Source organism: Silurus aristotelis, assembly GCF_946808225.1.
Source record: "Silurus aristotelis genome assembly, chromosome: 14".
In the NCBI taxonomy this organism is placed as follows: Eukaryota; Metazoa; Chordata; class Actinopteri; order Siluriformes; family Siluridae; genus Silurus; species Silurus aristotelis.
Window position 1 is genome coordinate 27,028,260 of NC_139587.1, and position 20,740 is coordinate 27,048,999.

General features: G+C 41.2%; 2 protein-coding genes across 5 annotated transcripts; one reads left to right on the forward strand and one right to left on the reverse strand.

Moving 5' to 3' along the window:
• Window positions 1–534: 534 nt before the first annotated feature.
• On the reverse strand, window positions 535–11,745 carry bmal1a (basic helix-loop-helix ARNT like 1a). The gene is made up of 18 exons (XM_083561198.1): window positions 11,741–11,745; window positions 9,322–9,466; window positions 8,454–8,474; window positions 8,304–8,342; window positions 7,862–7,894; window positions 7,594–7,751; window positions 7,431–7,510; window positions 7,256–7,348; window positions 7,056–7,173; window positions 5,821–5,970; window positions 4,839–5,085; window positions 3,561–3,667; window positions 3,325–3,475; window positions 2,703–2,791; window positions 2,199–2,307; window positions 1,996–2,089; window positions 1,375–1,468; window positions 535–992 (listed from the first exon to the last, which is right to left on the reverse strand). The coding sequence occupies exons 2-18, from the start codon at window positions 9,456–9,458 to the stop codon at window positions 835–837; spliced, it is 1,878 nt and encodes a 625-aa protein (XP_083417324.1). The 5' UTR covers window positions 9,459–9,466; window positions 11,741–11,745; the 3' UTR covers window positions 535–834.
• Window positions 11,746–14,714: 2,969 nt separating this feature from the next.
• On the forward strand, window positions 14,715–20,071 carry borcs5 (BLOC-1 related complex subunit 5). 4 transcript variants are annotated; one of them, XM_083561267.1, is made up of 6 exons: window positions 14,715–14,994; window positions 16,356–16,429; window positions 17,884–18,027; window positions 18,324–18,481; window positions 19,478–19,747; window positions 19,778–20,071. In XM_083561267.1, exons 2-5 carry the CDS (start codon window positions 16,372–16,374, stop codon window positions 19,703–19,705), a joined length of 588 nt encoding a protein of 195 aa, XP_083417393.1. In that variant the 5' UTR covers window positions 14,715–14,994; window positions 16,356–16,371; the 3' UTR covers window positions 19,706–19,747; window positions 19,778–20,071. The 4 variants fall into 4 exon arrangements, with proteins under 4 accessions (XP_083417393.1, XP_083417394.1, XP_083417392.1 ...); XM_083561268.1 differs by having other exon boundaries at window positions 14,715–14,998; window positions 16,363–16,429; window positions 19,478–20,071; XM_083561266.1 differs by having other exon boundaries at window positions 19,478–20,071.
• Window positions 20,072–20,740: the final 669 nt, after the last annotated feature.

The following is a 20,740-nucleotide window of genomic DNA, read 5'->3' on the forward strand; positions in this document are numbered from 1 at the left end:
TTTTTTTTACTGCTTGTTTGTCTTATCTTTTGTTTATCTGTCTGTCTTTTTTTCCCCTTCCTGCTTCTCTTTACATCAGCATCTCTTTTTGCTTTTCTATCTGTCTGTTTTTTCTTCCTGCTTGACAGTGTCCTACTGCTTATCTTTCCATCTGCCAGTCTTTATTTCTTTCTGCTTGTCCATCTGTCTTTCTTGTCTTTCTTTCTACCTGCTTGTCTGTGTCCCTCTGCCTTTTTTCTCTTTCTTCCTGCCTCCTTGTTTGTCCTCCTTTCCAATCTTCTCGCACCATGAATAAATCATTTCTTCCAGGATTCTGCCGCTGGATGGCAACATGGAACTAAAATATCTCCCTAGTGGAGGACCAATGGCGATGCGAGCGAGAGGAGGAAAAGGACAGAAAGGAACACGAAGGCGGTGCTTTGCGTCACGGTACGTCTCGGGTCCGAGCTTTAACGCTCGTTGTAGTTTGAGGAGAGCAGGGAGGAGTATGAGAGATGTTCTGAGCTACAGAAACGCTCGGAGAAGAGAACCGGGGAAAATAAAAATGTAATTTTATGCTGATGGAATATTTAACGTTGATACCGTTGTGTAGTGTAAAAACATGAACCACAAAGATGAAGGTCTCTCTTTCAGAGGAGGATGAAAACAATAAGTACAGAGATTCAGGAAGTGTGTGTGTGTGTGTGTGTGTGTGTGTGTGTGTGTGTGTGTGTGGTGAGGATCTGCAGCAGTGATGAAAGTTCCTTATTTCACAAGAGCATGTGTATTTGCACGATTCCCGCTCAGTGTCGAGGCTCAAGTCTTTCTTTTGGAAGGCCGACCGGAAGCAAACGCTCACAAAGGCCAGGGCAGATCGCTGAAGTCCACGGGACCTCCGAGGCCTGCGTCGGCCTCCAGCAGGCTCATGATGACGGCCATGGCTGCCTCGTCGTTACTGGGACTGCTGGAGCCCGGCTCGTCCATGATGTCGATGCTCAGGTGAGAGTGATCACCTTCAGGGGAAGAGAAACACACACGTTTAGTTCAATTCAGTTTTATTTGTACAGAGCTTTTAACAATAGACAATGATAAGGTGGATCGAAAGAATGTAAACGTTTTAGAGACACTCTGACCCAGACGTCTAGACGTCACAATTTTGTCGAACTCGCTCAAATCCTTTACGCTCGCCCATTTTGTCCTGCTTTCAACTTTGTTCACCTGCTGCATAATAAATAAATCCACTAACTAACAGGTGCCATGATGAAGATATGATCAGTGATCTTCACTTCTAATGTTTTGCTGATCGGTGTATGGATAGATAGACCTTCAGATGGCCAGACTGACAGACGGATAGATATAAATCTAAAGAGAGCTGATGTTCAGACAGACGCTCACTCATTATGGAGTTGTTGGAGTACGGGTATCCTATCGAGTCCGGTCCGGAGACGGTTCCGCTGGACGGCAGCTCGGGGGTTCCTCCGTTCTGAATCTGTCAAAATATACAGCGCGTAAAATATACCGGAAAAGAAAAGTTTCAATAATCAAAACCATCGGATCAACGCATTTTAAACGGATCGCCGATCCATAAGATTCAAGTCATAAATTAAACGATACACGGACAAAAGTTTCTGGACACCCGATTATTCAGAACGTGTGTCTTTTAGAGGTGCACGATCCTTCTCTTGAACTGAAGAGACCCCCAGGCCTCCTCACCATCATCTACATCAGTACCTGACTTTACTTACTTACTTGTGTGAGCATAAATCACCACAAAATAGATTATTGTACAAGCAAATGGAAACCAAATGTGGAATGGGATCAAAAAGAAGAACATAATCCTATGCTCAGGTGTCCACAAACTTTTGTCTATAGTTCATTTGAAAACAAGATATTAATGAAGCTTGTTAAAGACCTGAGGAAAAGGGAGACCTTAAGGGTATTTAAAAAAAAAAAAAGCTCCAATACAAGACAGAACAGGACGTAGAGAAATAATGAAAGAAATGGATTTAATCTCACTTTCTTGCCCCCTGGTGAGCAGGTGTCATGTGGAGGGGTGCTGGTGATATTGAGCGGGCTGGAACCACAGCTAGACGGAGACGAGCCTCGAATCCTAGACAGAAGAAAGGAGAAATGAGTCACAAATTGAGATGTGTGTGTGTGTGTGTGCGCGTGTGTGTAGAAGAGAAGGTCAGATGAATCTTTATGAAACTCTGCCTCACCTCTGGATCTCCATCACCTCCTCTGCAATCATACGGCCGATTTTACCCGCCCCGGGTCGTGTGCCTCCCGGGATGCCTGGAACCGTCTGGAGAACACGTTTCCCTCCGCCTGCAAGACACGATAAATAATACATCAAGTTTACTGGTGCAGGAAAAGTGTGTGTGTGTGTGTGTGTGTGTGTGTGTGTGTGTGTATCAGTGCTAAAGGCACTACAGCGATCCTTACACATATAATGGAACTGAAGGCAATGAAAATTCATCACTGTCACACACATTGATTTTACATTTGATTTTTTTTTTTTTTATAGATTTTTTTTATTTATTATTATTGCTTTTAGAAACATGGCAGAAAAATAGGTCGCTGGTTGTGTCCTGTTCCAGAAAAAAAATGGTGCAATTTATTTCAACCAGCCGATCAGAAAAAGAAAAAAGAGACAAAGAAAGGAAGAAAGAAAGAAAGAAAGAAAGAAAGATAAGTGAATGAGTTGGAATGAGGGATCTGACCGTCTCTGGATGTCAGGACACTGTCCATGCTCTGAGGAGACGAAGCTGATTGCGGATAGCCGGCGTCTGTTCCCTCCAGCACACTGCCTCTGTGATACAATACAAGATTTACAGATTTACAGATTATAATATACCATGTCTCAGTCTGTCTCTATCTCTCTGTCTGTCCCGATTTGTCTCAGTCTCTCTCAATCTTGCTCAGTCTCTCTCTGTTTCGCTCTGTCTGCCTCGATCTCACTCGGTCTGCCTCAAGCTGCCTTAATATCTCTCAGCCTGTCTCACGCTCTTTCTGTCTGCCTCCATCTCTTATAGTCCGTCTCAGTTTGTCTCAGTCTCTCTCAATCTCACTTAGTCTGCCTTCATCCCTTGATCTCGCTCAATCTGTCTCTGTCTCTCTCGGTCTGTCTCAGTCTGTCTCCGTTTCTCTCAAACTTGCTCAGTTTGCCTCAATCTCTCGGTCTCTTTCGATCTCACTCAGTCTGCCTTGATCCCTCGATCTCTCTCAGTCAGGATCTTTCAGTCTGGTGCTTTATTTATATAATATTTTCTCACTGTATTTTAGAGAACATTTGATCAAATTTCAGAGGAGAATTGAGGGGAAAAAAGAAACGAGGCATCTTACGAGACCACGGTGTTGGTAGAGACGATGTACTCCACGTCTTTGGTCCACGGGTTCATGAAACTGAACCAGCGGCTTCTCAGGGTGATGAAGGACCCGTCTTTGATCTTGAACTTGTAACAGTTCGTGGTGATCTTTTCTCGCATCTGTAGAACTGAGAACAAGCCAAAGATCACCTTCCTGAACCTTCAAATCCTCCGATCGTTCATTTCAAACACATCGAACCCACGCAATCTAACCTTGTCTGTGGCATTCGGCGAGATGTGCGATGTCATCCTGATGGAAATACTCATAGAAAGATGTTCCCAAGAGCTCCTGAGGTAAATATGCGAGAATGGCCGTCGCTCTGAGAGGGAAAGAAACGCCGGCGGAGTGTTTAATGCCCGAGAATCGAATCGATTTAAATCGCCAGTCCTTTAAAAATCCAATACAACCGACATACGATAAACACACTGCACCATGACCTTCAATATAAATCATGACCATCAAATTGCATCCAAGATCTACAAGTTTTCCTTCATCGGTGCAACAATCTATCAAAAATTTATACACTACCCACAATGCCTTTCGGCTACTCTGTGAGTTTTAGCTCTTAAGTCTAGACAGGTAGCGCTTTAATCCTTTTCATCGCACTAGTCATCTCTTGGATCACTAACCAGTCCAGACTGGTCTGTATCTGCAACTCAAACCCATCCTGGACACTGAAGCGCCATAAACAGGGTCCAGGACAAGTTCTAATCTAATCTATAGGTTAATCTAATCTAATGGTCCAGGCATTGGACTCTGGATCGGAAGGTCACAAGTTCAAATCCCACCACCACCAAGCTGTCACTGATGTAAGGGGTAGCTCAGTGAAAAAATACTTCTCACTAGAAGGTTGTGAGGTTCAAATCCCAGCAACACAAGGTCTCACCTTGTAAGCAAGCCCCTTAACCATCAAATGCTCAGTTGTAAGTTACTCTTGTTGAGGGCGTCTGACAAATGTCAAATGTAATTGCAAGCGGTAGCTCAGTGGATAAGAAGGTTGCGAGTTCAAACCCTGGCACCACTAAACCTTCAGCAAGGTTTTTAACCCTTAAATGCTCAGTTGTATAAATGAGAAGTTGTTCTGGGCAATGGTGTCTGCCATTGTTGGACTTCTTAATTAGAAGGTTGTGAGTTCAAATCCCAGAACAACCAAGCTGCCACTGCTGGGCCCTTGAGCAAGGCTCTTAACCCTTAAATGCTCAGTTGTAATTATCTCTGGACAAGAGAGTCTGCCAAATATAAATGGTAGCTCAGTGGATAAGACTTTTTACCAAAAGGTTGTGGGTTCAAATCCCAGCACCACCAAGCCTTTAGCAAGGCCCTTAACCCTCAAATGCTTCTTTCTATAAATAATATAAGTTGTTCTGGACAAGGGTGTCTGTTCTTGTTGGACTTCTGATCAGAAGGTTGTGAGTTTAAATCCCATGCCATAAATGTAGATTTATAGCTTTTATATGCTAATGGTGAATGAGACAAGGCTACGCTCTCACCTCTGGTCGACGAAGACGAACTTGCCGTCGATGGTGTGACGGGAGACGTACTCGGTGGGTTTGACGCGGATTTCTCCGTTCACCGGCTGTAGGACAATGTGGGGGTGCAGATGGCCGATGGCCACCAAGCAGCTCAGGTTGCAGCCCTCATTATCGGGTTCGTTGTCCTCGTCCAGGCCCATCTTGGTAGGAGGCCAGCTCTTAAGGTAACCCGTGCTGTGGATGGTGCAGAAGCTCTTCCGGTCGACTGGTAGGACAAAGTACAAAAGTGAAATCTACTAAACTTTCATAGTGAAGCAGGTAGAAATATCCTGAAATACGATAACAGGAACTACACTTTTATATTATTTTTTTTCCTGAGTCTTCACTGCAGAACCGAAAGATCCAGCAGGTGGCACACGTGTTCTAATTCCTCCTAAAAAGCCTAAACGTTGATCTTTTAGATGCTGTAGAACACAGAACCGTCACACGTACTCATCCTGAAAAACACCAAAAGGGTGGAAAATATCCAGAAACTTTCCAATGGGAATTTTCTAAATATACCAAGTTGGAAACTTACCAGGAATTTTGGTGAAATGATTTAATTGATAGTATAATTTTACACACAGCACAACAAAGTTTTTAACATAAATGTATAATTTTATGTAGTTTACATAAAAACTCACCAAGATGGACATTTTTTGGGGATTATCTTGTGTGAAGGATTAAAGAAACGATGTGTTATGTGATAGAAGAAATGCACGGTGCATGTAGGGGGCGTGGCCTAAACAACCCTGCAGTAAGTGTGCATGTCATTGATGAATGTGCAGGTAGAAATTAGTTTTAAGTTGTTATAGGATCACATGCGAATTTTGGTAAATTCCCAGTTTATTACTATTAATTCCTGGGAATTTTGCAACCTTAAACACACCAACACTCCACAACCTGGACTCTTGGTTCGACTCCACCTACAGGTGAGGGACAGGATCAGAACTGAGGTTACCTTTTTTCTTGGAGCAGGTGGAGGGAAAGTCTTTGTCCTCCATTTTGACAGACGGCCGGTTACATTTCATCCTGCAGAAGAAGGAACGACGAGCTCCAGAGCAGAGTCTGGAGGGACCAGGGGTGATGTCTGTCTTTACAGGCAAACCAGCTGGAGAGAGAGGGAGAGAAAAGAACGATTGTTTGTGTGTGTAAAAAAAAAAAAAGAGACTCCGATAGACAACGAGAGTGAGAGAGTGAGTGAGTGAGAGAGTGTAAGGAAAAGAGAAAACACATGCAGATATGATGAGGAAGGGAAAGAAAGAGAAATGGATGAAGAGAAAAGCAGAGATATAAAAGTGACAAGGAGAAAGATATGAAAAGAGAGAGAGAGAGAGAAAGAGAGAGAGAGAGAGAGAGACTCCCCCATAGAGGTGAAGAAAGGTGGAGATAAAGGCATAGATATGAAAAATATTAGAGTGAATAATTGAGAGAGTGTTTATGTGCGTAACTGAGACCCCCGACAAACAATGAACAGAGAAAGACGGAGAGTGTTTGAGACCCAATAGAGATGGAGAAAGTTGAAAAAAAAAAAGGAAAAGATGGAGATTGTGAGGTAGAGAGAGACAGAGAGAGAGAGAGATGGAGGGAGAAGGAAAGAAGTGTGCATGCTTGTCAAAGAGACAAGGCGAATGATGGAGTGACAGAGACCGGGAGACATGAAGAGAAAGGAAGAGAAAAAGAGTGAGTGACAGAGATATAAAGAGACAAAAGGAGGAGCGGAAAAGAAAGAAAGAGAAAAAGAAAGTGTGCATGCATGTCAAAGAAACAAGGAGGTGTGTGTGTGTGTGTGTGTGTGTGTGGGGGGGGGGGGGGGGGGGGGGGTTGAGAGTGTGATTGACTCTCCGATAAAGATGGTGAGATATAATAAGAGAATGATTGAGAAAGAGGGAGAGAGTGGATGAGAGACACCGCAATAGAGATGAAGAGCAAAGCAAAGGAAGACAGAGATACGAGAAGCATATAGAAGCAAAAGAGATGTAGAAAAGGAAAGAGAGAGTGAGAGGGAAAAAAAAAAGAAAGAAGCACGTGAGCAAAAGAAAGACAAAATGAGAAACAGAGATGGAGAAATCAGTGAAAGCTGACAAGACATTGAGAACATTATCCTGGTGTGTGTGTGTGTGTGTGTGTGTGTGTGTGTGTGTGTGTGTGTGTGTGTGTGCGTGAGAGAGAGAACAGAGCAGCTGAAGCTCGTACTCTTAGCATCGATCAGTCGTTCTCTCGGCGCCGTATCGGACGATGAAAGCTGCTCCTTCACTTTGGCGATGTCTTTCGGATGCAGGTAGTCGAAGAGACTCTGACCAATCAGATCGTTCTGCAGAAACGACACGGTCACTGATTCGCTTCTGAAAAAGCCTCGAACGTGAACGCGGTTTATTGAGAAAACAGACCCCCACCTGGCTGTAGTTCAGAATTTTATACACCGACTCTGAGACGAACAGGATTTTGCCGCGATCGCATCCTACAACGAACAGGAAGCCGTCGGCAGCCTGAGGAGGACCATGAACAAACTCAAAAAAAAAAAAACAATACACAGATATTCAGTAGGAAATTTCCAGAAAAAAAACCTACTTTCAGTATCAGGTGCTTCAGTTCGTCGTCGGATAAAAACCCAGGCTTGTAGTTCGCTTCGGTGTACGGGTTCGTAGCTCCTGAGAAGATGTCAAGAAAGACGCGTCAGGTAAACTCACGTGTGTGTGTGTGTGTGTGTGTGTGAGAAAGCAGACGTTACTACCTCGTAGCGTCTTCATGTGTTGCACGGCCATGCGCAGGACCGTGAGCTTGTCCAGTTTGCGCGACATGGCGTTGCACGTGGGAACTAGCGACGCCAGCTCGTCTATAAAACTGTTCATCTTATCTCTCCGCCTCTTTTCGATCTGACTGTGCGCTTCCCTGGAACAGAGCGTTTTTTTTTTTTTTTTTTTCTGATCAAGATATTTACTAATGTTTTTTTTTTTTTTTTTTTGGCAGGATTCCGCTTTCGGCTCTGCTGCTTTTCCTACCTGGCGTGTTTTATCCGGCCGTGCTGATCTTCTCTGAAATCAGATCAACATGTACAGGTGAGCTCATGCGCTACAATTCAACATGGTGCAGATCATTTCATTGGTTTGTATTTATTTATCAATTCATTTAAGAGCGACTTCTAAAGCATGGACGTTTATGTCCCTGTTGTGTCTGCAGGAAGACGCAGCTCTACCTCAGCCATGTTAATCTGTATTCTATGTGACACGCCTCGGTCTCCGTGTTTACGTAGCAGCGGTGGTGCTGAGGGAACGCGCTCGAGAAACCAATTTATATATATATCAAATATTGGTCACAAAATTATATAGAAATAAATCTATATATTTTCGCATTTCGACCGGTTTTAAGGAACGGATTAAAGTCGATAATCGGGCTACCACTATATATATATATATTATAAGTGGAGAATAATATAGGACTCACCTTCCTAGTTGTTTATCCTTATCTGTGTCCATACCATCACTGGGGGTTGGAAAAATAAGGGAAAAAAATGTATATTACATTTTAAAGGTAACAAGCATATCTTTTAAAAAATACAAATAAAAAAGGAGAAAAAGAAGCGATTTTACATACTCGAATGAAAATCCATCGATTCTGATAAAAAATAAAAAGTTAAAGGATCGGTTCAGTATAACAGAATGAAACTATTACATATACATTTATTGCTGAAACTGCATACAAGAATATCTGTGAAAACTAAACCCATTTGGTGCCTTTAATTGCCAAATGACATCAAAATGCAAATACAAATATATGAATAAATAATTACATAAAAATTTGAAGAATTATTTCAAAATACTTATAACTAAACTAAACTCTGAGCCTCAAATAATTTGTCTCGATGCTTTTGTTGTATTTGAATTACTCGAAAAATCGTTTCTAAAAATTATGATATATTGCGCTCTCTGTGCAGCACGCAGCCTCACGTGTAAAATCAAACAGCACGTGGTGTCATTGATTCGCCTCTAGAGGCCGCTCTCTTAATGACAGCAGAGCAGAACGCGGAAAAACTATCGGTACGGATTTTTGCAGATATTTCCAGCAATCAACTATCGGTGCTGATTAAATCAGTCGAACTTTATTAGAAACCCCTTTGAGAATTTCGATATCTGCCCCCTTCTGCATACGTGACACCCACGATTGGCTGGTGTGATTGACAAGAGAGAATGAATGAGCCCCTCCCACTAAGTAAACCAATAAAGGAAAAATAAATATATTTGATCAACCAAGCAAAAAAAAAAAAAAAGATACCAAAACCTGTCACCATAATTACCACTTTATTAAATACTATATGGGCAAAAGTATTTGGACACATTTTCCGTCATATGTCCGTCACACATCATTCAAACAACTGTGAGGTTTTATATTTAATGCTTACGTTTCTTGTACGTATCTACGTGTGCGTGTGTGTGTGTGTGTGTGTGTGCGCGCGCACGCTCACTGGTACTCTGTGGCACTGCCTTTCCTCTTGCGTGTGTAGTCCACGCCTGGTGGACCTACAGAGCTACTGATCATCTCCGTTGAACCAGACATGAAGTCGTTTATTGTGGAGGAGATGTCCATTCTTTGGTCCGCCATTAGATCATCTGAAAGACAAAGAGAAGGAGAGAGAGGGGGTGGGGAGAAAAAGAAAGAGAAACGAGTTGATGTAACTACACTTTGGAATATAAGCCTATAAACAGTGAATGATGAAATGAAAAACACAACAAAGGACACCCAGAACTGTTGAGCAGTCAGAATCCTGTATCAGACACATATGGGACAACATTCCTCTCACAAAACTTCAGCAACTGGTCTCCTCAGTTCCAAGATGTAAACGGACAAAAGACGTGATGCTACACAGCGGTAAACATGGGCGTGTCCCAGCTTTTCTGAGACGTGTTGCAGCTATTAAATTCAAAAGTACTTCATTTTTCCCTTAAGTTTCTTTATTCTCAGTTTAAACATCTGATTTTTTTTTTTTTTTTTTGCTTCATTGTGAATAGAAACTGAATTAAGACATGTGCAAATCACTGCTGTTGTCTAGCCATCTGTTTCCCATCCATCCATTTATCCATCTATTTATATACCTGTTTATCTACCATCCATCCATCCATCCATCCATCCATCCATCCACCCATCCATCCACCCATCCATCTACCAACCAGCTCATCTATTCATCTTTTTATCAATCCAGCCATCTTTCTGTCCAAAAAATTTATAGAGTTATTGTTTGTTTTTTAATTGGAGTTTTTATTTTGTTATTAGTTTTGAAGAAAAATGCATCCAATGTTCCTCAGTATCAACATGATCAACACCTACAACCTCCAGAGAAAAGTGTCTTGAACGTATCTGCGGATATGAGACTACATGTGTGAGTACAGATTGCGATTCAGTGAAGGAACAAACACATCAACAGCTTCCGGTTCAAAACACAAACCATTTAAACTTTATAACACGTGATTACACAACAGCGCCATCTGCTGCCGGAGATCCATAATGAGCTCATGTTTAGTACATTTACAGCATTACTCAGACAGTTCTCTCATTCATACAACGGAGTAGTTGGGGGCGGGGGGGGGGGGGGGGGGGGTTAAAGGGCCTTGCTCAAGGGCCCAGCCGTGGCAGCTTAGTGGTGGTGGGATTTGAACTCATGACCTTCTAATCAAAAGTCCTTAAGCACTGAGCTCCAACGTACACAAATCTCCAATGCTATTTTTGGGATGAATGTGAACACTGACTGCACTCTGGGCCTCCTCACCTTCTCACCTCCATCAGTACCTGACTGTTCTAACACCCTTGTACCTGAATCAGCACAAATATCCATGAAAATCCACTAGAACATCTTCCCAGAAGAGTGGAGGTTATTATAAGGGAACTAAATGTGGAATGGGATCTATAATAAAAAGACCAATGTTATGGTCAGGTGTCCACAAACTTTTGTCTCTACAATGTATCAGAATTCCCAGAGAGTAAAACTGGTCGGAAGTCAAGTTCACTTCTTTCTCCGTGAAACGCGTTTCCTTTCACACACAAAGTGGAAAAGCACAGAGACAAAGACGAATTATTTCCACTCTTTAGGCCTGTTTTTGCTTTAAAACCCACATCCAGACACCTGAGTGAGTCAGTGAAGTGTTGCTTCAAAGCAGAAACGAGGCAGAAACACAGTAAAAAAAAGGAGAAAAGCGCAGATGTGGGGGTCCAATAAACCGTGACTTCTTATCAGCTGTTCTGGGGATATGATGATGTGGCTGTTTATAAAGAATTTGCTGTTTATAACTGTTACCTACCAACCTATAAAATGTTACTATAAATGAAACAATGGAGGGAGATGAAAGAAAAGAAGGATAAAAAGGAAATGGGGAAAAAAGGAAAGAAGACGAAAAGAGAAAAAAAGGAAAGAGAAGTAGTAAAATAGAAAAGCGGAAGAAAAAAAGAAAATGGAAAAAAAAAGAAAGCGAGGATGAAGAAGGAAAAAAAAGCCACTAAATAAAACATCACAATTTATTCAAATTTTGCAAAAACCAAGGGTTCATTCTGCAACGTTCACAAAGAAAAGAAAAGAAACGAAAAGAAATATATTTGGGAGATTATGAAATGCTCCTGAAAGCTCATCAGTTCACTGTACAAACTGTAGGGTGAAACGATATCATACAAATATCATATCATGATACCTGAAAACATTTCCACCAAATACAATAAATACTAATAATAAAAAAATAATAACAAAAATCAGGAAAATAGAAGTTCTGCAGTAAAAAAATGGAACAGAAGACAAAAAAAATACTTTGGAAAAAAGATGGGAACAAATGTGCTCTCTCTCTCTCTCTCTTTCTGTTTCTCTCTCTGTCCGTCTTTCTCTCGCTCTCTATGTCTGTCTCTCGCTTTCTCTCTGTGTCCTTCTCTCTCTGTCTGTCTGTCTGTCTTTCTCTCGCTCTGTCTGTCTGTCTGTCTGTCTGGCTGGCTGGCTCTGTCTGTCTCTGTCCTTCTCTCTCTCTCTCTCTCTCTCTCTCTGTCTGTCTGTCTGTCTTTCTCTCGCTCTCGGCCTGTCCTTCTCTCGCTCTGCCTGTCTGTCTCTCTTTCTGTGTCTTTCTCTCGCTCTGCCTGTCTGTCTCTCTTTCTGTGTCTTTCTTTTGCTCCCTGTCATCTTTCTCTCTTTCTCGTATTCTCTGTGTCTCACTGTCTGTTGCACCGTGTCTCTCTTTATCTTTTTGTCTCTCAGACCCCGTCTCTCTCTCTGGGTGTCTGTCTTTCTATACATATCTTTCTATCTGTATGTGCCTGTCTCTGTCTCTTTCTGTCTGTCTGTGTATTACTCTCTCTCTCTCTCTATCATGTTTTCATCTGTCTATCAGACTCTGTCTGTCTGTTACTGTGTGTCTGTCTCTCTCTCTGTATCAAGATTTAAATTGCACCAGCTTGGGTAGGTACATGCCTCATTTCTCTTTCTATATAACCTTCAACTGTCATGGCTTTGAGAACATTTTGTCCCTTCAAACTGGTTCTCCCTCTCACACACACACACACACACACACACACACACACACACACACACACACACACACACGACCCAGTGCATGTCCTGAACACAACAGTAAAACCGCAGTGTGATTCCTCTTATCTGTTTAAATAAATCTGTAGATTTATCTACAGATTTCAGTCATCAGTCATCATGATTATCAGCTTTAAGACTCAACTCTGTCACCACTTGTCGAACGCCGCAAGACCACGAGGTCACGTGACACACCGCTACGGAACACGCACACACACACACACACACATACACACAAAAGTTTGTACCTCTGTGATAATATACAGTTTATTATAATTTAAGGCTTATTATAAATTATATTAAAAGTCTTTCTCAAATTTTACATAGAAATCTAATCATTTTAAATACATATATATAATGTTTTTGTAATATATTTGTGCACAATATTTGTTTATATATATATACACACACACACACACATATATATATATATATATATATATATATATATATTTTTTTTTTTTTTAATTTTTATTTATTTATTTATTTATTTATTTATTTATTTATTATTTCTTTATAATTATAATTATTATTTTTTTTTTTTACAAAAACAGAACACACACACATAAAAAATAATCCAAAACATTTTAAAATTTAGACTATTATATTATTACTAATACATCAATTTTTGTGGGTTAGAAAAAATCTAAAAAAGAAAAAAGAAAGAAAGAAATCAACCTCACTAAATAAACAAGTTACCAATTTCCCTAAATTATTATTTTTTTTAAAGAAACATCGTTGTGTAAATCTTTTAATTAAATTGTCCATAATTATCTCAAATAAATAAATTAATTAATTAATCATTAGAAATGTATCATTACTTCCAGAAATAAAACCTGTCCATCCTATAATAATAATAATAATAATAATAATAATAATAATAATAATAACTAATACTACTAATAAAAATATAAATATTACTGTGTGTGTGTGTGTGTGTGTATGTATGTATATGTGTGTGTGTGTGTGTGTGTGTGTGTGCACTCACTCGCTTTTTCTACTTAGGTAACGCTCCTCCTCCTCCTGTCGATGGTGAAAAAACAACATATAATCCACTCTTGAGATAAAAATCACCACCGTCACCACCATAACCTCCTCTTCCACTCACACAACCACCACACACACACACACACACACACACACACACACACACACACACACACACACACAGACATGACATGACATGACATGACATGACATGACATGACATGACATGACATGACATGACATGACATGACATGACATGACATGACATGACATGACATGACACCCACCTGAGCCCGGATCCGCGCCCCTTCCCCCGGTGACGCTCCTGTGCTCCGCTCCGGTCTGCGCCTCAGACGCAACTGTGACATAAACACACTCTGACCTACTTTCCTTCTTCCGTCGGGCCACTAACCTACATTTCACAGCCAATCACATTCCCGGGAGCCCGCGTGCACCCTCCTGAACCAACCACAGCCCGACTTTCGTTCTTCCAGCGCGTGATTGGCACTCGAGTAAACCAATCACAGCGGAGGGGGCAGGTCCTTATCCTGTCGGGTAAAAAAACAAAACAAAACATAAATAAGTATCAGAAAATTAAAGGAATAAAGCAACAATTTTGTATTTGCATCCTCTGTATTGACTTTTAATAATGTTTTAATCAATTTAATCGATTTATCAGGTTTATTCGATTTATAGGTAGAAATGTTAAAATAGTGCACACACACACACACAGTCTATCTATCTATCTATCTATCTATCTATCTATCTATCTATCTATCTATCTATCTATCTATCTATCTATCTATCTATCTATCTAATAGACACAGATAGATAGATAGATAGATAGATAGATAGATAGATAGATAGATAGATAGATAGATAGATAGATAGATAGATAGATAGATAGATAGACGGAGATAAATAGACACAGATAGATAGATAGATAGATAGATAGATAGATAGATAGATAGATAGATAGATAGATAGATAGATAGATAGATAGATAGACGGAGATAAATAGACACAGATAGATAGATAGATAGATAGATAGATAGATAGATAGATAGATAGATAGATAGATAGATAGATAGATAGATAGAGTGATAATTAACAGACATAGTACATTGAATTTAACACAAGTTTTTTGTTTTGTTTTACACTTGAGATTATTAAAATCACATTAATATTGAAACAGTTATAAATGGAGGTTTTATCACTACATTCCGTCAAAATATAAAAAATCCGATTTAATCAAATCCCTCAGTGAGTCTCCGCTTAACGTAAAAATCAAAGCGATTTGCGTCGCCGCGTATCTGCGTCACTCCCGCATCGCCTTCGTCATCATGACGCGCCGCTTGTCATCTGACTAGGAAAGATGCTCGATCATTTAGGAAACCTGATTTGTTTGAATGTGATATAAAGACTTTTGCACGGTTTATACAGTAGCGGGCGGAAAGACACACACTGAGCGGATTAACACACTAAAACAAATAAATAATGAGATATACCGGGCTAATGCTAATGCTAGGCAGCGTCTGTGTGTAAACAAACGTGTCATTGATCCAAGAAAATAATTCATTAAAGACCTTATAGACGGTAAGTCAGAGTTTTATTAGTCTAATCATGTCTGATTATTTTACTGTAAATATTGTGTATTAAATGTATTAAATTGGATAAAAATTCACCTGAAATCACATAATTAACGAATGAGGTTTAACTGTAAATTGGAGATTAAAGATGAATTGTGCTGAATTTAAGAGGAAAAAGGCATAAAATATGAAATATGATAATAATAATAAAATATGAAAGGAAAGAATGTAATAGAGAACAGAGTTTCAGATGAACCGAGTTTAGAGTTGAATTCCTGCTAAACCAAAAGGTCTCATGATGTTTATATGAAGCTGATCTCAATGTCTCAGGACCACAGACTGTATTTACTCATCCATCACAGTGCACTTTATCAATAACACAACTGTAATGAATGGACCGTCGGTGATGAGTCTGGTTCCTCTTAAGGTTTCTTCCTCATGTCATCTCAGGGAGTTTTTCCTTCACCACAATCTTTTATAACCGCCTTCATCTGTAAAGCTGCTTAGAGAAAATACCCATTGTTAAAATCTACAAATAAAAGTGAATTGAAAATTAATTGATATCAAATATATAGAGAGGATGTTAATCAGTGTTTAATGAATCATCATAATCATCTCTGTTTGGAAAAGAGGAGCCCAAACTTTCTTATATGAAGAGACAAAAATAAAAAAAAAACCTGATTGAGGGCTTTGAGCTGAAAATAAGCAGGGAGGAATTATAGTGATGACAGACAGACAGAGAGATAGACAGAGAGAGAGACAGACAGGCAGAGAGATAGACAGAGAGGAGGCAGACAGACAGACAGACAGACAGAGAGAGACAGACAGGCAGAGAGAGAGAGACAGACAGAGAGAGAGACAGACAGGCAGAGAGATAGACAGAGAGGAGGCAGACAGCCAGACAGACAGACAGACAGAGAGAGACAGACAGGCAGAGAGATAGAGAGAGAGAGATAGACAGAGAGAGAGACAGACAGGCAGAGAGATAGACAGAGAGGAGGCAGACAGACAGACAGACAGAGAGAGACAGACAGGCAGAGAGATAGAGAGAGAGAGACAGACAGAGAGAGAGACAGACAGGCAGAGAGGAGGCAGACAGACAGACAGACAGGCAGGCAGACAGACAGAGAAAGAGAGAGCTGTCCTTAAAAGAAATAGGTATAAAGTATGAAAAGTACCCCCCCCCCCCCCCCCCCCCCCCCGTCACCACCTGCCGGCTTTGGCCCCCTTGCGGGCCCCTAAGTGTGGCCTCTCTTTGCTTCAGAGCTACATGCAAATCCTTTTATCATTGTTGATGAACATAGTCAGTGTTGATGAAGAATAATGTTACTGAGGACGGCTGTTTATCCGTTTGTTTATTTGCTACAGAAAGAAGGTGGACAGGATGGGAGCGGAACAAAGCGGCGATTCTGAGCATAAACATTCAGACTACAGCGCTTCAGGTCTAATTCACATCACAAACCCTCACCTGCTGCACTTCACTCAAGTGTTTCCATCTAAGGAGACTTACATTTCACTACATTTCAAAGTCAAATATCTCACTTTTTTTTGCTCAAAATCAGTCCTGTTTTTATTTACGAGGATAAAAACGTAACTGGTGAAACACGCAGCGAGTCACCGATCAGGATCGAGCACACGCGCAGTTTTACACGTGTTCTGATTGGCACGCCACAACACACACGTGACCTCATTTACATAATTTGTTTGAAGTATTTGAAAAGGTTTTGGGTTCATGATGATTGTAATAGAAATCAATCAGTGTTTGAGTCATTAATATCATTCTATTAATAGATCAGTGTGCTGAGAGTCACATTCGAGTCTTTACACATAAACTGAGTTGAGTCAAGAGTCTTGTGATAAAAATGCTAATAGGAACATTATAGTTATAATAAATCACTACTTTGGATACTTGAGTACATTTGAAGGCAAAAACTTCTACTTTTACTCAAGTGACAGTTTAAAGGGACACTTTTACTGTAGTCACATTTCACAGAGTCTCTACTTTAACTCAACTACATGGTTTGTGAACTTCATCCACCGCTGAGAGCAAACGTCTGATTTACATCTTATACTTACAGACAAACTGATTCAGCTTCTGTCCATAACCGAGACAGTGAGACCAAACAACATCCCTGTACATCACCTGTCTCTCTCTCTCTCTCTCTCTCTCTCTCTCTCTCTCTCTCTCTCTCTCTCTCTCTCTCTCTCATTCTGTCTCTGTCTCTGTCTCTCTCTCTCTCTCTCTCTCTCTCTCTCTCTCTCTCGTTGTCTCTCATTCAGCATGACTATTTCTTTCTGTCTCTCTCTGATTTTCTATGTGTCTATTATTATTTATTTTGTCACTCTTTTCATCTATCTCTGTCTGTCTCTCTTTTTGTTTTTATTTTTCTGTCTCTCCATTTTTTTCCTGCCTGTCTCTCTGATTTTCTGTTTTCTCTCTCTCTCTCTCTCTCTCTCTCTCTCTCTCTCTCTCTCTCTCTCTCTCTCTCTCTCTCTCTCTCTCTCTCTCTCTGTCTCTCTCTCTCTCTCTCTCTCTCTCTCTCTCTCTGTGTGTGTGTCTCTCAGATTTTTTTTAAAAATGTTGTCACTCTTTTCATCTATCTCTTTCTGTCCGTCTCTCTTTCTGTTTCTCTTTTTCTCTCTCTCTCTCTCTCTCTCTCTCTCTCTCTCTCTCTCTCTCTCTCTCTCTCTCTCTCTCTCTCTCTCTCTCTCTCTCTCTCTCTCTCTCTCTCTCTCTCTCTCTCTCTCTCTCTCTCTCTCTCCTTCTCTGCAGTTGATCAGTGTTCTGTGATGTCATTTTTCCCATCGTTAGCTCCTGTGAATTTGTCTCTGATCCGAGAGAGGAATCCTGGAATCCCGGACTCCTGTAATCACTGCTGATTTGTGTCTGTTGTAGTGGTTCCCTCGCCGGCGAAGCACCGGGCGAAGATGGATGACATCGTGGTGGTCACTCAGGGAACGCAGTCCTTACGCAACATCCACAACGACCCCGATGTCATCAAGCTTCAGGAGATTCCCACCTTCCAGCCCCTGCTGAAGGGTGAGAACCAGACCTTCGTCTACAAGAGTCGCACTTCATTAAAGTGACAATAACGAGTTTCTCTTTACCTTATAGCAATTAGACTGATTGTTGTCATGGTAACAAGAGTGCTGACACTGGAGACTGTTTCCATCTGTAAAGAAAACCTCACGATATCCCTGAGGGAGCTGTTACTATAGAAACCATAATATAAACCTGAGCAACATGTTCCAGCCAATCAGAATCCACGGTGTTCTAAAATAGTGTGTGTGTGTGTGTGTGTGTGTGTGTGTGTGTGTGTGTGTGTGTGTGTGTAGGTGTCCTGAGTGGACAGACGTCCCCCAGCACGGTGTCGGTGGAGAAGTTGGACTGTGTGCAGGTGCTGCAGTTGTGTATGCGCTACCAGGATCACCTTCACCAGTGTGCCGAGGCCGTGGCCTTCGATCAGAACGCTCTGGTCAAGAGGATCAAAGAGGTTCGTTACCATCAGCACCACCGTGTCCTGAACCCGAGCTCCAGTGAAGTCCAGCTCATGGTCCAAATTCTGTTCCTACCACAAACCTTCAGACCCTTTATACTGGAGCTCTGTTACCCACAATCCTCTGTTTTATTACATCAGCACTTTTAAAAACGATCTTTCCTTCCTCTGTCTCTCTGTCTGTCTCTCCCCTCCTGTCTTTCTTTCTTTTTCTCTTTCTGTCTGTCTCTCTGTCTGTCTCTGCCTTTCTCTTTCTCTCTCTGTCTCTCCCCTCCTGTCTTTCTTTCTTTCTTTCTTTCTCTCTGTCTGTCTGTCTCTGCCTTTCTCTCTCTCTCTCTCTCTCTCTCTCTCTCTCTCTCTCTCTCTCTCTCTCTCTCTCTCTCTTTCTTTCTTTCTTTCTTTCTTTCTTTCTCTCCCTTCCTGCCTTTCTTTCTCTTTCTCTGTCTGTCTCCTCCTTACCTGTCTTTCTTTCTCTTTGTCTTCCTTACCTGTCTTTCTTTCTCTTCCTTCCTGTCTTTCTTTCTCTTTCTCTCCCTTCCTGTCTTTCTCTTTTCCTGTCTGACTCTCTTAGTGTCTTTCTTTCTCTCTTCCTGTCTGTCTTTCTCTCTTTCTACCTGTATCTCTCTTTCTGTCTGTATCTCTCTCCATGTCTTTCTCTTTTTCTGTCTGTCTCTCCCCCATTCTGGCCCCACCACTCTCATTTCTTCCTGTCTATCATTCGTTTTGTTTTTTCTCTCTCTTCCTGTGTATCTCTATGTTTCTGTTTTTCTCTCCTTCTATCTCTCACTTCCTTGTTCTGTCCCTCTCTCACTTTATTTCAAATGTATAAGCAATTTTATTTACATGGATTGTAGATTTAAAAAACAGCCTAATAAGAAGCATCTCCCTCTGTCTGTCTCCACACCAGTTCATCTGTCTCTCATTCACTCTCTTTTCCCGTCTCCGTCCCCCTGTTCCCATAGCAACAGTAAGGTATTATTCCCTATGTTTCAGATGGACCTGTCCGTGGAGGCGCTCTTCAGCATCATGCAGGACAGGCAGAAGCGCTACGCCAAATACGCCGAGCAGATCCAGAAGGTGAACGAGATGTCCATGATCCTGCGGAGGATCCAGATGGGCATCGACCAGACCGAGCCTCTGATGGAGCGCCTCAACAACCTGCTGCCCGAGAGCGAGCGCCTCGAGCCTTTCAGCATGACGCCGGACGCAGATCTGAAATAAACCTCACAGGGGGAGAGACTGTGGAGAGACTGTGGAGAGACTGTGGAGAGACTGTGGAGAGACTGTGGAGAGACTAAAAGAGCAGGAATGACAGAACGTATGAAAATATGGAACAGATCACCTTCCTATGTAGCATTTGTTTCGCAGCTTCTCAGGAGTCTTGAAAACAGTGTTGTTTTGCGCCCGCAGGCTTTTCACGTTTCCACGTCGACGTTCCGTGAACTCATGCCTGCTTCTCTGCCGCTTGCCGTTTGCTTTTCGGATTCCACTAAACCAATGATTATTGATTTGTTCGGTGATGTGATGATCCGATGAGGGACACTGAAATGAATTGTGATGATCTGTGAAAATTAAAGAAGAATTTCATATCTGTGTCAAACCCCACCCCTGTCATTACATCATCATTACATCATCATTATACCATCATTACACCGTCATTACATCGTCATTGAACCGTCATTACATCATTACACCATCATTATACCATTACATCATTACACCATCATTACATCATTGCATCCTCATTACACCATCATTACATCATTATACCACCATTACATCATCACTACACCATCATCAACATCTGGAGAAACCTTCAGTATTCTAAAGAAGCGCAGTAGAACAGAGCGCTGCATCACACACAGGAATCTCATACAGAGAGAATGAATGTAAATCAAGAAACCCAATGAAATCAACACGTCTCTTTTCACCGCCTGCATACGTGATCTTTACTGTAACAGAAGCACCGATATTCACCTCAGTAAACGACCCTGGGGATTTATTTCCGTTTATTATGATTTGAAATTAATGCAAATTGTGTGTTTGTGTGGAAATTCGTCAGAAGAGAAAATGTAAACATATGAAATTTTCATGTAAAAAGCCAAACAACTGTTTTTTCCTCACGATGTCCGGCTCTTCTCGAAAAGTCCATCTTGTAAATATACTTGTACGAGCCAGTCTGGAAATCTTCTGATACCATCTCGTAAGTGCGATCAAATTCTTTTATTTCTCTGTCAGCCGTTGTGGAATAAAAAT

Coding starts and splice junctions, on each gene's coding strand:
- bmal1a (XM_083561198.1), bottom strand. CDS start 9,458: ATGGCGGACCAAAGAATGGACATCTCCTCCACAATAAACGACTTCATG. Junction 8,343..8,453: donor ATCGATGGATTTTCATTCGA/GTATGTAAAATC, acceptor TCCAACCCCCAG/TGATGGTATGGACACAGATA. Junction 3,668..4,838: donor TTCGTCTTCGTCGACCAGAG/GTGAGAGCGTAG, acceptor TTTCCCTCTCAG/AGCGACGGCCATTCTCGCAT.
- borcs5 (XM_083561268.1), top strand. CDS start 16,372: ATGGGAGCGGAACAAAGCGGCGATTCTGAGCATAAACATTCAGACTAC. Junction 16,430..17,883: donor TTCAGACTACAGCGCTTCAG/GTCTAATTCACA, acceptor TGTCTGTTGTAG/TGGTTCCCTCGCCGGCGAAG. Junction 18,028..18,323: donor CTTCCAGCCCCTGCTGAAGG/GTGAGAACCAGA, acceptor GTGTGTGTGTAG/GTGTCCTGAGTGGACAGACG.